The 13,418-nt window shown below is 42.2% G+C and overlaps 1 protein-coding gene across 1 annotated transcript in view; it reads left to right on the top strand.

Moving 5' to 3' along the window:
• The window catches only part of ADAMTS6 (ADAM metallopeptidase with thrombospondin type 1 motif 6), a 346,787-nt gene extending 335,867 nt beyond the window's left edge, over positions 1 to 10,920 (top strand). The window contains exon 25 of the mRNA XM_019532140.1: positions 8,839 to 10,920. Coding sequence (XP_019387685.1) covers positions 8,839 to 8,948 — 110 coding nt within the window. The 3' untranslated portion in view covers positions 8,949 to 10,920. The remainder of the gene's footprint in view (positions 1 to 8,838) is intronic.
• The last annotated feature ends 2,498 nt before the right edge of the window (positions 10,921 to 13,418 follow it).

The following is a 13,418-nucleotide window of genomic DNA, read 5'->3' as shown; positions in this document are numbered from 1 at the left end:
ATCGTGTAATTGAAGCCTGTATCATAATACATGCACACAAGGGGGTGAAATTAAAGTTTCACGGACAGCTTTAATTCTGGCATTTTCTAACTTTTAAATGCTTGATTGTGCAAACTTGATGTTTCTTACTATATTAAGAGTATGTTTTAACAAACAGCATGCAATATATTTTACTGGTGTTTTCTAACAAAATTGGGGTTTATCATCCTACTTGTATTGGACAATGGTCTGCTTTTTAATGTGGAAAGCTCAAGTACACTGTAGTCTTTCTTTTTTGGCATTCAGGTTTTTACTATATAACAATGCATGCATTTACTCTAATACTTATATCTAGTTGAAAGACAGTAAACAGTTGCTGTAGCCATTCAGGTTGACTTTACAGATTCAAAATTAGCATGAAAGCTAGTCAAATAGAGACTTTTGTGGGACTAGTGGAGCAAATTTAAATCTTCCCAAAAAAAACTCAGTCATGATCCTGTGTGATTCTCTGAGCTTCAGTGGGCATCTTATATTGTCTCTAAGAATTCACATTTCAGAAGCTTCTATTTATAATCTCATACTGTTTGAAAAGTATCCTTACAACTAACTTTGCTATTCTTATTTTAGCATTTTTAATTCCTATTTAGATAGGGTAGTGTCTTAACGTTATTTTTGGCCAACTGATGTTAATGAAAGTAGCAATATAAAAATAAATTCTGCCTGCTAATGATTATGAGCTTATAAACGGGTGTTTTTTGTCCAGGCCAAGTAACAAAAAATAGCTCCTTATTAATGACCCTAACTTAGTCCTTTTCTATCACCTCTTAATTTCTAGGAAATAATTTCATACAGTTTTTCCTTATTATTACATAATAACTCAGTACTAGCACCAGGAAAATATCATGATCTTCTAAGAAAAATAAGACAAAGAAAAGATGTTAAAATTTCTTTTTAATGAAGATAGTTCATATTTCTAACTTTTCTCTCAACTAAATGCTTAAATAGTTACATTGCCACCAAGGGTCACATTTCTGCTCTTGGCTGACATTAAAGGTATTAGAATCATAGAAAAATAGAGTTGGAAGGGACTTTAAGAGGTCATCTAGTTCAACCCCCCTGCTCAAAGCAGGACCACCCCCAACTAGATCATAACCAGCCAAGGCTTTGTCTACCCAGGTCTTAAAAACCTCCAAAGATGGAGATTCTGTGTCTCTGGGTCTTGTTTCAGTGCTTTACTACCTTCCTTGTGATAAAGTTTTTCCTAATATCTAACTTAAATGTCACTTGCTGCAACATGAGACCATTGCTCCTTGTGTTATCTGCCACCACTGAGAACAGTCTAGCTCCATCCTCTTTGAAACCAGCCTTCTGGTACTTGAAGGCTGCTATTAAATCCCCTCTCAGTCTTCTCTTCTCCAGACTAAATAAACCCAGTTCCCTCAGCCTTTCTTCATAAGTCCCCTATTCATAAGTGCCCCAACCCCCTAATCATTTTATTGCTCTACTGGACTCTCTCCAACTTGTATACATCCTTTCTGAAATAGAGAGCTCAAAACTGGACACAGTACTCCAGATATGACCTCACCAGTGCCAAATAGAGGGGAAAAATCACTTCCCCCAACCTGGTGGTAATGCTCCTACTAATGCAGCCTAGTGTGCCATTAGCTTTCTTCTCAACAAAGGCACATTGTTGACTCATATTTAGCTTCTTGTGCACTGTAACCCCCAGGTCCTTTTTTGCAGAGCTGCTGCTTAGCCAATCAGTCCCCAGCCTGTGCAAGTACATGGTATTGTTTTGTCCTAAGTACAGGACTTTGTATTCAGTGGAGACTTATGATATATGAAAGTGGATGGTGAAGATTGACATATAAAGTTACTTCCAGAGCTATTTTATAGCATCAGATAAACTCATGGGGCACGTCCAGATGAGCCTGCGTGTGCCTGTTGCTGCATCTCAAAGCAGTTTGAGATGTAGCAAGAGGCACACTGGGGACAAAATAACCTTCCCCGTGCTGCATATTTGCAGTATGGGCTCAAAATTTGATACCTGAATATCCAGAAGCCCAGATCCTCCAAAGAGATGCTCTGGTAGCTGGCCAGAGTGTCTCTATGCCTGCCCCTTTCCCTGATGCTGCAGCATGCTGCAGAACATGCAGGGCAAGGAGTGGTTCAGGCTGCAGCGACTTGGACCTGAGCTGCATTCCAGGTAAGTAAGAGGTGGGGGAGATGGAGCAGGGTGCTGTGAGGGTGTGGGAGACCATGGGGGAGCACCTTGGGAGGAGTGGGTCCCTTGCCTGCCCTCTGCAAGGCCCACAAGCCCCCCTGCATGGCCCACAGTTCACTGGCAGTATCAATGGCCATCAGGGTGCTTGGGGCCTCCTAGCACAGCCCCCATATGGGGTTTGGCCCCAGCTTCCTGGCACCTGGCACTGTCTGTGCCACATTGCATGGGCCCTGCCTTGCTCAATGTGGCTGTGTGAGCTTTCATGCAGCTCTGGGCTGCTCAGGTTGTCACTTCGGGCCCTGCTCTGCTCACGGGGACCACCTGTCATGCCAGGCCAGGTCCTGCATGCATGGGCCCCGCACGCTGTCAGACCAAGCCGCTTCCGTGCACACAGGATCCAGCCCAGTGTGACAGATAGTCCCCGTAATGGGCGTGGGGCCCTGGATGACAGCCCAAGTGGCCTGGACCTGCCTGAAGGCACACAGCCCCGTGCTGAGCCCAGTGGGGTTTGCATGATATGGCACGGGCAGTGCTGGGTGCCAGGCAGCTGGGGCTGAGCTGTGCTGCACCCTGCTGTCCTGCACCACACAGGGATCTGTGCCAGGAGGCCCCATGTGCCACAATGGCAGCAGCTGCTGCTCCTGGTATGACGCGTGGTCCCAGCGAGCTGGGCCAGGTCCTAAGTTACAGCCTGAGTGGTCCTGGGGCTGCCTGAAGCTCTATGGCCCTGTACTGCATGTTACTGAGCTGGGCTAGTCCCACAAGTGGCACAGGCAGTGATGCCTCTGAGGTAATTTGGCCCATTAGGGCTGAGAGGACATGCTTTGATAGTTCAAAGCGGGCCACCACAAGGATTACATCTTCTGGGCAATAACTGCCCAGATGGCAGGGGGTGGGGGATGCTCCATCTGGGTCTGGCAGGGGCGCAACCATGGGGCTGCAGCTTCAAGGGGGCGGATGCTGTCACAGGCGGCAGCAGATCACAGCCAGGTAGCAGCCCCCACTGCCAAACTGCTGCAGTGGGTAGAGGGTGCAGGGGCCACTCCAGGTTAGGACTGCCCTGCTAGCACAAGGGGTAGTTGTCACGAGATACCAAGTGGCCAGACCTCAGAAGCTCCTGAGGACAACTAGCCCTGAGCTGCTCACCAGAGCAGATTTTTATACTGCTGGAGCCAGCGCAGGTGTTGGCCCCAAGCTTTAGCTCCTCCTGGCTGCAGTTCCATCAGGGTTATTTTGCCCCAAGTGGCACAACTTGTCCCACATCAAAGTGCGTCTCCAGGTATGTGTGCTGAGGCAAAAATTCCCATCTCAAATTTGTGCTGCTCCTATTTGAGCTGCTGCAGAGGCGCATGTCTGCATGTGTGGATGCGCCATAATGTATATGATTCTGAACAGGGTAGGTAGTCCCTTGTTTGCCTACTCTAGGACAACACATTAGGAACACATACACAAATGAGCAAAATTTGGCCACAAACTATGAAAAATCAAAGATCCAAGATTCTAAAGGCACAAAACTAGTTTTTGACTGCTAAATAAGTTTCTCTCTAAATTTTTCAGGTGCTTATTACATCTAACTCAGTATTGATATACATCTGATAACTATATGCAGTATAAACTACACAGTTTTAAAATAAAGAGCATGAATTGTACATTTTCTCCTTGCTCTTCTTGGTCACATCAAGACAAGTGTGGCCATGCGATGACACGTCTGCAGCACCACATACCACACATTCAGGTGTTCTCCACAGTGCAAGGGAGCAGTACACAGGTGGTTTGACCCCTTGATATCCAGGGGCAAAAAAACATGTGGAGAATAAAAGCAGAGCAGCACACACCTGGGCAGCATGTGCCACTCAGAAGCGGAGCTGGGCTACCTGGAGCTGCACATGACCGCCAGCCAGGCTCCATGTAGCAGAATCACTGCAGCTGCAGCCCCAGGAGGCCATCAGAACCCCAGGTAAGGTGGCGGGGGCCAGCCCAGTGTTGCGCACCACAGCATGCTTGCACTGGCATTCCCTGAGGACAACTAGCCAGGCACAAGGTGCGCCGTGGCTAGTTGTTCCCAGGGACCCAAATGGCCATGCCATGTGTTGACATGGCCCTTGATCTTAAATAAATCCTCTTAAACATGACAGAAGCTGAATGTTCTTGAATTAACTTGTGAAATGGCTTCTGCCCATGAAGCCTACCTGAGCAAATTGCTTGTGTTATTATAATGTCAACCTTGAAGTAAATGGTCAGGCAAATTTCTTTCAGCATGCTGGAGGTGACAGCTTTTAGGATTTCAAAAAACTAACTAATCTGCAAGAGCTAACTAATCTCAAGACTTTATTACATGAAAGCCTTTCGTTTCATAAAGATCAACTCCTTTGCATTCCTTTCCAAGTAGACTGAGCTAAGCAGACAATTCTAGTTGTTTGTAATAAGACTTTAAAAAAATCTTTTAAAATAATGTTTTGTTTCTAAACAAGAATGTTTTAACTTTGGCTATATACCCACTATACAACTGATCCATAATGAGTATCACTGCAATTTAGTGTGTGTTACTAATAGCCTTTGCCACAATTGTTTTGGTATAAAGCTTTGAGGTAGTTTTTATTTTATAATGTCAAAATTTCAGAATAAGAGGTGAGCAAAGAAAGTGGTGACGCATCTTGTCACATTCAGCTTTAGTTCTTTGTTTCAGCAAACCCTTCATTGGAGAGTTAGTGTACTGTAGGCCAGATTTTGACAGACTGCCACTGAATAGAGTAACATTACATTTGCTGTTGGAAGTGAATTGCAGACAAGTATCACGGCATTTGAAAACCTATTTAGAATGATTTTATTTTCTGAGTACATATGGCAGCTGAATCCAGACTGTGCAAGGTCACCTGAAACCCTGTCTGAAATGCTATTTTATTCTCTTTCATGTAGTTTCAATTTTCCATGTAGTTTATGTGGTGTGTCTTTGAAGCCTCAGTAACTGAGGGCACTGTGTCATTTTGTATTTATTGCTGTTATGTAACACATAATTTCATAGTATGCTCCATTCTGGTCATAGAGTTCAGGAAAGGAGAGGTTAATATATGTGGTTTACTGGAACCACTGGAATCAGACTGATTAAGTAACAGTGATTTTTGTGGCTATCACTCCTACTTGGAATAAAAATGGCTCTGCTAAACCTTCCTTTGGCTGTCCAATGCAGGATAGGCTACTTCATCAACCACCATATCTATTTCAAAACTGATATTTAACACAGTGGCTGCAAAAAAGTTCCAAAGTGTTTTGTTCAAAGCCATGGTGAGACATTTTATTTGTAGTGCTATGTACTCCCCTGTAGCACTACAGAAGTGGAGGGCACAGGTGTGCATCTCCCCATAGCACTACAAAAATGGCTGAAGTGCTATAGAAGTGTTCCTGGATGCTTCTGTACAGGAGCTTCTCTGTAATGCTACTTTTTTAGCACCACATATAACATGTGGGGTCTCTTGGTCCACCAAGATCCCCCTCTGATTTCCCTGCCCCTCTAAGTGTTTGTTGATAGATAAATGTATTCTCTGTTCAGGAATCTGCATTTTAGTTCTCCACAGGCCCACTTCTTATCTTCCCCCCAGCCCCAAGACAACTGTCATACCAAATGATGAATTGTAATATTAGGAAATTAATATGCAAGAAACCTAGATGTGAACAAGTGAAAATTACTATACCAGCATGTTAGTAAACTATACAAATTAAATGCTAGATAAAAGCCCATAAAAACAAGGGGGAAAAGGTACCTCATAGTCAAGCATGTATCTTGACACCTTACCAGACACCTTAACAGGTTTCCTTACATCCTTAGAAAGCAACCACTTTCTACACAGTGGGCGTGTCCTCATGCCTCAGCCTGGAAGCTATATAGGAGCAAGGCCCTGCCTCTTCCGGTCAGCTGACTCCCACCTGTCTCCCTGGCAACCCACAGCTGGGCTCCTTACTTGCTGCTCTACAAGTAGCAGGCACCTCAGTGCCCTGCTACAGGTACCCTCCATTTTCCTCACCTGCCACACCTTGTTGGAAATATACTGGTGTTATGGGAGGATGCTCCAGGGTCCCAGAGTAAGCTTTGTTTACTTTAGCCAGCTGGTACCTCTTGCACCCGCCTGGCTCCAGTCTTGTCTTTGTGCACTAAGTTGTGGCCCTCTTGGCCCCATCAGGGCCTCAGGTTACCAGTTGCCTTATTGGGTATATTTGTGGCCTCTGTCCTCCCCTGCACTCACACCCATGCCTTGCACACGTTACTCCATGTTCATTGGGTGGAGGCCCCTGGCCCTAATGCAGCTTTTGGCTCTCAGGCCCCAAACCTTTGTTTGGGCCTTGGGTTTCTTGGCCTTGGCCCTTTTATTCTGCCTGCACCCAGCAGCCCAGGTCCACTGCCCCAGACCTTGGCTCCTGTGCCCCAGCCCTATCTCATATTCACATGCTTTGGACCCCTGGCCCTGTCTCGTTCTCTGTGTCCCTGGTCCTCAGCCCTCTGGGGCCCTGACACTAGCCTGGGCTGCTCCCACTGTGTCAGCCTCAGTCCTCTGGATCTCTGACCCCACGCTGGGCTGCCTGTCACAGAGTGCCCCACCAGGAACCCCTCCATACTTTCCTCATAGCCACAGTCTGGTCCTCAGGTATCAAGCTCAAAACATAATATAAACACAAGCAAGCTGCTTCACAAACTAAACATCTTCCACACTCTGGGTTAACAGTGCCTGCAAACCATGCCTCCCTTGGAGACCTTTCATCCTGCATGACCTGGGTGCCTGCTCATCTGTCTTCAGCAGCCCTTCTCTGTTGGGAGCTCCTCTCCCTGCAACATGTAGGCCCAGACTGTCTGCTTGGACTTAGTCACTGGGTTTATGTGCCCCAAAGCCCCATGCCTTCCTATCACATGGCTTCCCAGCCACACACAGGGGTTTCCAGTTGGGCTTAATGACCAAGTATGTTACAAGGATGACAGACTTGTGTCACACATTGCCCTTCTATACACAACCATTTTCTATACTGCCCCTTTACAAGATAACCAACTTCCATATTAAGCATTTGTAATTATGGTTTTGTAGGGCAAATATTTTGATGGGGGTCTGTGGCCACATCTACATGTTCATTAATATGTTTTTGCTAGTGCGTGTTAAGTTTAGTATCTTTAATATCAGGTACTAGATAAAGGCACAGCAGCTGCACTAATGCACAGTAGGAAAGGAAAACTTTTTTTGGTAACATTTAATGCACAGTAGACTAATTTTGTTGTGCATTAGCATGGTTTTTGCCGTGACGTGCTAATGCGCAGTAGAACAGTCCACTGAGCATTAAGGAGTCTCATGTAGACACGCCCATTGTGTAGAAAGTGGTTGCTTTCTAAGGATGTAAGGACACCTGATTGTGTGAAAACAGTAATTAAGTTTGTCTATTATGTTCTGCATTTGCTTCCAGGGGCTCATTGTGTTCAAGTTGTAGAATAGGACCCCAGTTCCTGGTCACCACGTCTTGCTATTAAGTTGGGACAAGTGACATGATAGTGTTCAATATGTTGTTAATTCCTATACCTCATTAAACGCTTTCCTTACCTTTTCTTTATGGCTGTTTTAATTTGGCAAAGTGAGTAATCAGGGATTGAGCAGTATCAAATAGTTGCATGTGAAATCAAGAACTTAAAACACTGATTTCAGTTTAACTTCTGAGAAATCAAGCCTGATTATTTATTTTCCACCTCATTTTTGCAGTGCAAACTTGTGGGTTCTGCTTTTCCTCCCTGAACATCTATTCCATTTCCCTACACATGACGCCAGGCTCTTCGCCAAAGTCCCATTTAAATACCAGCTTGAAAGAAGGTGTTTACTGAGGGGCAAATCCTCTGTCAAGCATCAAGTCTGAGTAGTCAGTACAGTTTCAGGGCATAGCACTAGGTGCAAAGGAAGGAATCTTTCCTCCCTACAGCAGAGCAATTTTTCTTGCCTCAGAGGCCCCTGTCAGCCCGATCTAATAGTGGTTGCTTCTCTGGGAAGGCCAAATTAAGAGGAAAGTGATAACTATGAAAAAGCTTTTGTGTGATAGTTAGAAGTGTAAAAATAAATTTGCCTTTGCATGAAACAATGTTTCATGTATGGGGCTAAAGCTACAGTAAAACCCACTGTACTATGCAGTTACTGCATCTTTCTAGCATTTTTCATCTTCTCTGGTGCTGCTGTCTCTAGTGTACATTCTGTTTCACAGATTCCTATAAATGCACAGACATAATACTCAACAATTCAACTTGTATTATATTTTGGATAACCTTTCGCAGATTAATAAAATAACTCCTGAGAAAGAAGCTATAAAATTATAACAAGAACAATGACTCATATTTCCTAGCTATCTAAAGTGATCATTTGTCCCAATAAATGGTAATTCTTTCAAGACAAAGTGCACACATTTATAAACATCTGGGAGAGAAGCCTTGCAAACATTTTTATTACTTTTAAAATATATATTTAAAATTCTACTAGGCTGTAGTGGAAAGAACAGCAACATAGAAGACAAGGTGGATAGGCATGGTAATATCATGCTCAATCTCAAGAAATGTAATTTTGTACTGTAAATTTGCATTTCTGATTTTTTTTCCCCCACTCTTTTATGCCCTCAATCATTAGAGTGCAAAGATGTGAACAAAGTGGCTTATTGCCCACTGGTGCTGAAGTTCAAGTTCTGCAGCCGAGCATACTTCAGACAGATGTGCTGTAAGACCTGCCAAGGACACTGACCCACAGAAAGTGAGAGAGAGAGTGCCTTGTTATATCATTGTGGAAATGTGTCCATCAAAGAGAGCCACACAGTGGAATGAGATTGACGTCCTTGCAAATGCATTACCCTGTGGAAAACGTAACCACTGGTCAGCCCCAGCTGACAGGATTTCAATGTTATTTTAACTTCTATGAAGTGGGATTTATTCATCCAAAGTGCTGGACACAGTATAAGGAGGGCATGCCAAATTGGAAAGATCCACACAACACATCTAGAATAGCTTACTGTGGAACATTTGTGTTCTTTTGACTAAATCCAGTAGTCTGTTTACCTCCTTGGACCATTAAAATAATTTTTATTATGGACTTAGCAATGACACTGAATCCATTTGTATTTAAAACTGTTCAAAATGTAGCTGTTATGACCTGGTCTACTATGGAAGTAATGAAGAATCAAAAATCTTAAGACATAGCTTAAAAATTTTATCTATTTTATCTCACTACACAGCACCAAAACTTAAATTATAAAATGAGCTTAGAAATGTTATTTAAGGAGCAATTATAAATCAGAAGTAAAGAAAATTGTATTTTTCTTTCATTACAGCTAATTCCCTTAGGAATAATTCATATTTCCTGAACGCTGCTGTGAGCCATAAATAAAGCTATACTAAACAGAACAACCATGAGGGACTTAGTTTTAAGAGGTGCAACAGTTATTGCAGTGGTGCATGACATACAAGTGTGCTATGAAATGAAATCCATGCTACAGGTTTATAGCCATCTTGCCATTGTACAAGTGAAGCTAAGATTTCCACTAAAAGGGAAAAACATTTCAATACAATGGTGAAGCCAGACTCCAATTGGGTGAAGAACATATTGCCAAGTACTTCACTACCACTGCACAGGGTGCCTAAGGTTCACATTTTGACTCCAGTTCACTATTGTTTACATCACTAGCCATAAAGAGGCCTCAGTTTTACTGATATCTAGTTGTGTTTTACACATTGCTTTTTACTCACTATCACCAAGAAGTTCCAGTGCAAAAGATAAACCTACTATATAAAAATAAGGCAGACCCTCTGCAAACTTTGCTGACAGTTGCAATGAGTTCCAGATGTTCCTTCTTTTGATATAATAGAAGGGCATTTATTTATGAGAAAGATCATGTGAATGCACAGTTTCGGAGACTACAGCAGAGGGGAGAAGGATTACAACCAAAGAATAAAAGATTTATAAGCTCTTTTAGGTCATATTATCATAGTTTTAATATTCACCGAATACTTTTTATCAATACTTTGAATTTAATTTAAATGTGAAACGGAACTACTTGGGCAAGTCATTTCCAAAATCTAGTGTGAGTAAATCTTAAAGTTAGGCTCCTCCTCCCCATCACCTCTTGATAAGAGACTCAACAAGGAGATAAGGAAAGTGGATACTTGTTTATATTAATATATTGTACTTGAACACTTGCAGTTTGCAGCAGGTACTTGATGTATGTGCTTTTGTGTCCAGCTATGCCTCCTTTGTTGTAGTGCAATTAAAATTATGTGAAAAAATCTTGTGTTAACACTAAAATTGAAATGGCACTTTTAAAAGAAGTACTCTTTCCGTGAAATGAATAATTTGAAAAAAAAAATCACATGATATCTCTGTGTGTCAGTGTATTTAACAAATAATAAGCCAAATGTGTTGCACACGATGTACTAATGTGAATTAAGAAGAAAAAACAGATATTCTTAACAGGATTTTGTACTATGAAAAGCAAATAGAATTGACAATCTATATATGGGATTTTGTGTTGCCCGCTTATTCACAACCATCAAATTCCTGTCATCTGCTACCTCTTGCCAGTATTTTCACTTCCATATACCTGTGACCAGTGGAATTAATTTTCATTTGACTTGGTATGGCTCATACTGGGCCAGCTGTTGTTTTCAGTCCCATGTACACAGCTCCCACTGATACTGGCGCCAAGAAAATAAAATAAAACTTAAAAAAGTGCCAGGAGTTGTACACATGTGGTGCTTGTATATGTGATGGGGTTTTAGTCCTCAGGGTTGCATTCTATGCCCCCTAAATTGAAATGGTGAGTTTTTAATTGAAATGGTGAGGGGTTTTTCCCCATCACTATATATATATTATTGGCCTGGTGGCTGCAGGGGCCTGCTGAAGGCAGAAGCAGCGAGGAGTCCAATCTTTTTTTTTTTTTTGGCAGAGCCTGTCTGCCTCTCTTGCAGCTAGGGGGTCATTAATCTGTGCCATTAATGTCAGCTCACCCCCCGGCCATGGGAGAGGTGAGCAGGCTCTGCAGAAAAAAAGGATTGAGCCCTCACTGCTTCTGCCTTCAGCAGGCTCCTGTGACCTGCAGAACACCTAGGGCCACCTGGGAATGGGCTGGCTTGCTCCTGAGGCAATGCAGGGATGTGGCAGGAGGGTGGATGGGTGTGCTGATGGCCAGAGAAGGCAGTGGGGATGGTGCACAGGGCACTGGAAGCCTGGGCAGGCTCAGGGAAGTGAGCAGTCCTCCCGAGTGGCGGCACACCTCATGCACCATCCCTGCCACCTTCTCCAGCCACCCTCCTGTCACTTCGCTGTGCTGTTCCCCAGCTGCCCCAGTCATCCTGCTGGCTGCAGGAGCCTGTCAAAGGCAGAAGTGGCAAGAGGCCTGATCATTTTTTTCTGTGGAGCTTGTCTGCCTCTCCCACAGCCAGGGCATGAGCTCACTAATGGTCACTGTTCCAAGTTGCAACAGTGCAAACTGAACTACATCAGGATGTAACTTAGTTTGTAACAATGCAAACTCATATGTCCCCCCCCGCAAAAAAACCCCTCTTGTATTTGTAATGTGTAACACCATTAAGCCACACAAAGGAACATTTTTGTCACATGTACATCATGGTAGTCACATGTACAAGCACCCATGGATAAAGGGCAGTATATACATTTTAGCCAGTGAGTGAATGACCTTTATACATCCTTTTCAGAGAACACCATGGTGCTAGCATGCCTTGGCTAAGTCAAAATACAATAAAAGGGAAAGGTGTTACCATGGCATTCTCCAAGCGAGAGACCTCTTTATATCAGGGTCTTTTTTTCTCCAGGGCATGATTGTGTTTATTAGCTAATGTGTCTTTTCAACCAACAAGAAAGTGTTTCTTTTGAGTGTTTTAAAAAAAGATTTTTTTTACCTCACTTAAGACATTAAAATTGCAAGGAGTGTTTCCACAGACACATTTTGCTCTCTAACTGGTGCTAAAACACTAGGGAGTCTAATGTTTACTCTGCAACATAAAACAGCACTGAGGTTGGAATTTAAGGAACTCCCTGGAGCAACATAGAATTGCATTGTTAAAGGGAACAAAGCACAGAATGTATTTGGATTTACAAACTAACCAACACTTCAGACTAAGACATGAAAATAAAACTTAACTGAAAGGAAAAGAAACATCATTGGTTTCTACAGCACAGTTCATTGCTGCTGCTACACTGTAGCCACCTATGTAATCTAAGCTAAATAATGTTATGTTCCTAAATAGTGACAATAGGACTATTGGCGTATAGACTATTGGCAAATCGAATAGTAGAGTACTAAATGCAAAGAGCAATCTGGTGTCGGGACTTCCATTCAACAATACCATCAAATGAGGCAGATCAAACTAAAAGGAAAAAAATTTATAGATAAAGCCCTCATGGTGTATACACCCAGAAATAGTCCATTTCATTAGGAATTTTATTAATGGAGTGAATGTCACATAGATATCCTTAATAATACAGACTGAAATTACCTTTGTATTATTGTGATTAGTTGCTTATTATTTTATACTCAGTATTAATGTGGTACACTGTTACTTTATTATTATTATTTTTGCTTTTGTAAATTATATTCTAATTTATTGTCATGTTTCCTAACACTTGTTCTACATGCATTCTCCTGCTTGTAATAAAAACAAAAATATTGTAACACTTGATGCAGTGAAATTCCACACCAGGCACAGATTTGTTTTTAACATAGATATTTTAGTAAAATAAAACTGCAGCTTTTAAGAATGATTCATATGGTACAGTTTTCTGTTTCTTAATATAAAAATGCTAGAATTCTACAAGCACAAATTCATTTCATCAAATGCATTTCAGTGTTTTATTTTCCATAACGTTTATATGTTGTCTCAGAATCCTGTCACTGGCTACAGCAATGTTTGTCATATATAAGTATAACAATAAACAGAGGGAAAATGTGAAAGAGTATCATCATGTAAATTATTAAAGAAATAGATTAAGCAATAAATGTTGAAGCAGATCAAATCAGGAATGCAGTTAATAGGCAGCAGAACATCCTGTACATTTTGGCATAATTTTATTACCAGTCAGTCAATAATAAAATGCCTCTCTAGCATTAGTATTTAGAGTTTTATGAAAATTTGCCATAATCTTTTGAGACATCAGAAATGAAACTATTTCAGAAGATTTGATAACCAAGGTCATCACTCCTG

The sequence above is a fragment of the Crocodylus porosus genome, unplaced genomic scaffold (genome assembly GCF_001723895.1).
Source record: "Crocodylus porosus isolate Cpor-Errol unplaced genomic scaffold, CroPor_comp1, whole genome shotgun sequence".
NCBI lineage: Eukaryota > Metazoa > Chordata > Crocodylia > Crocodylidae > Crocodylus > Crocodylus porosus.
The sequence above is the reverse complement of the archived record's forward strand: the minus strand, read 5'-3'. Positions and strand labels throughout refer to the sequence as shown.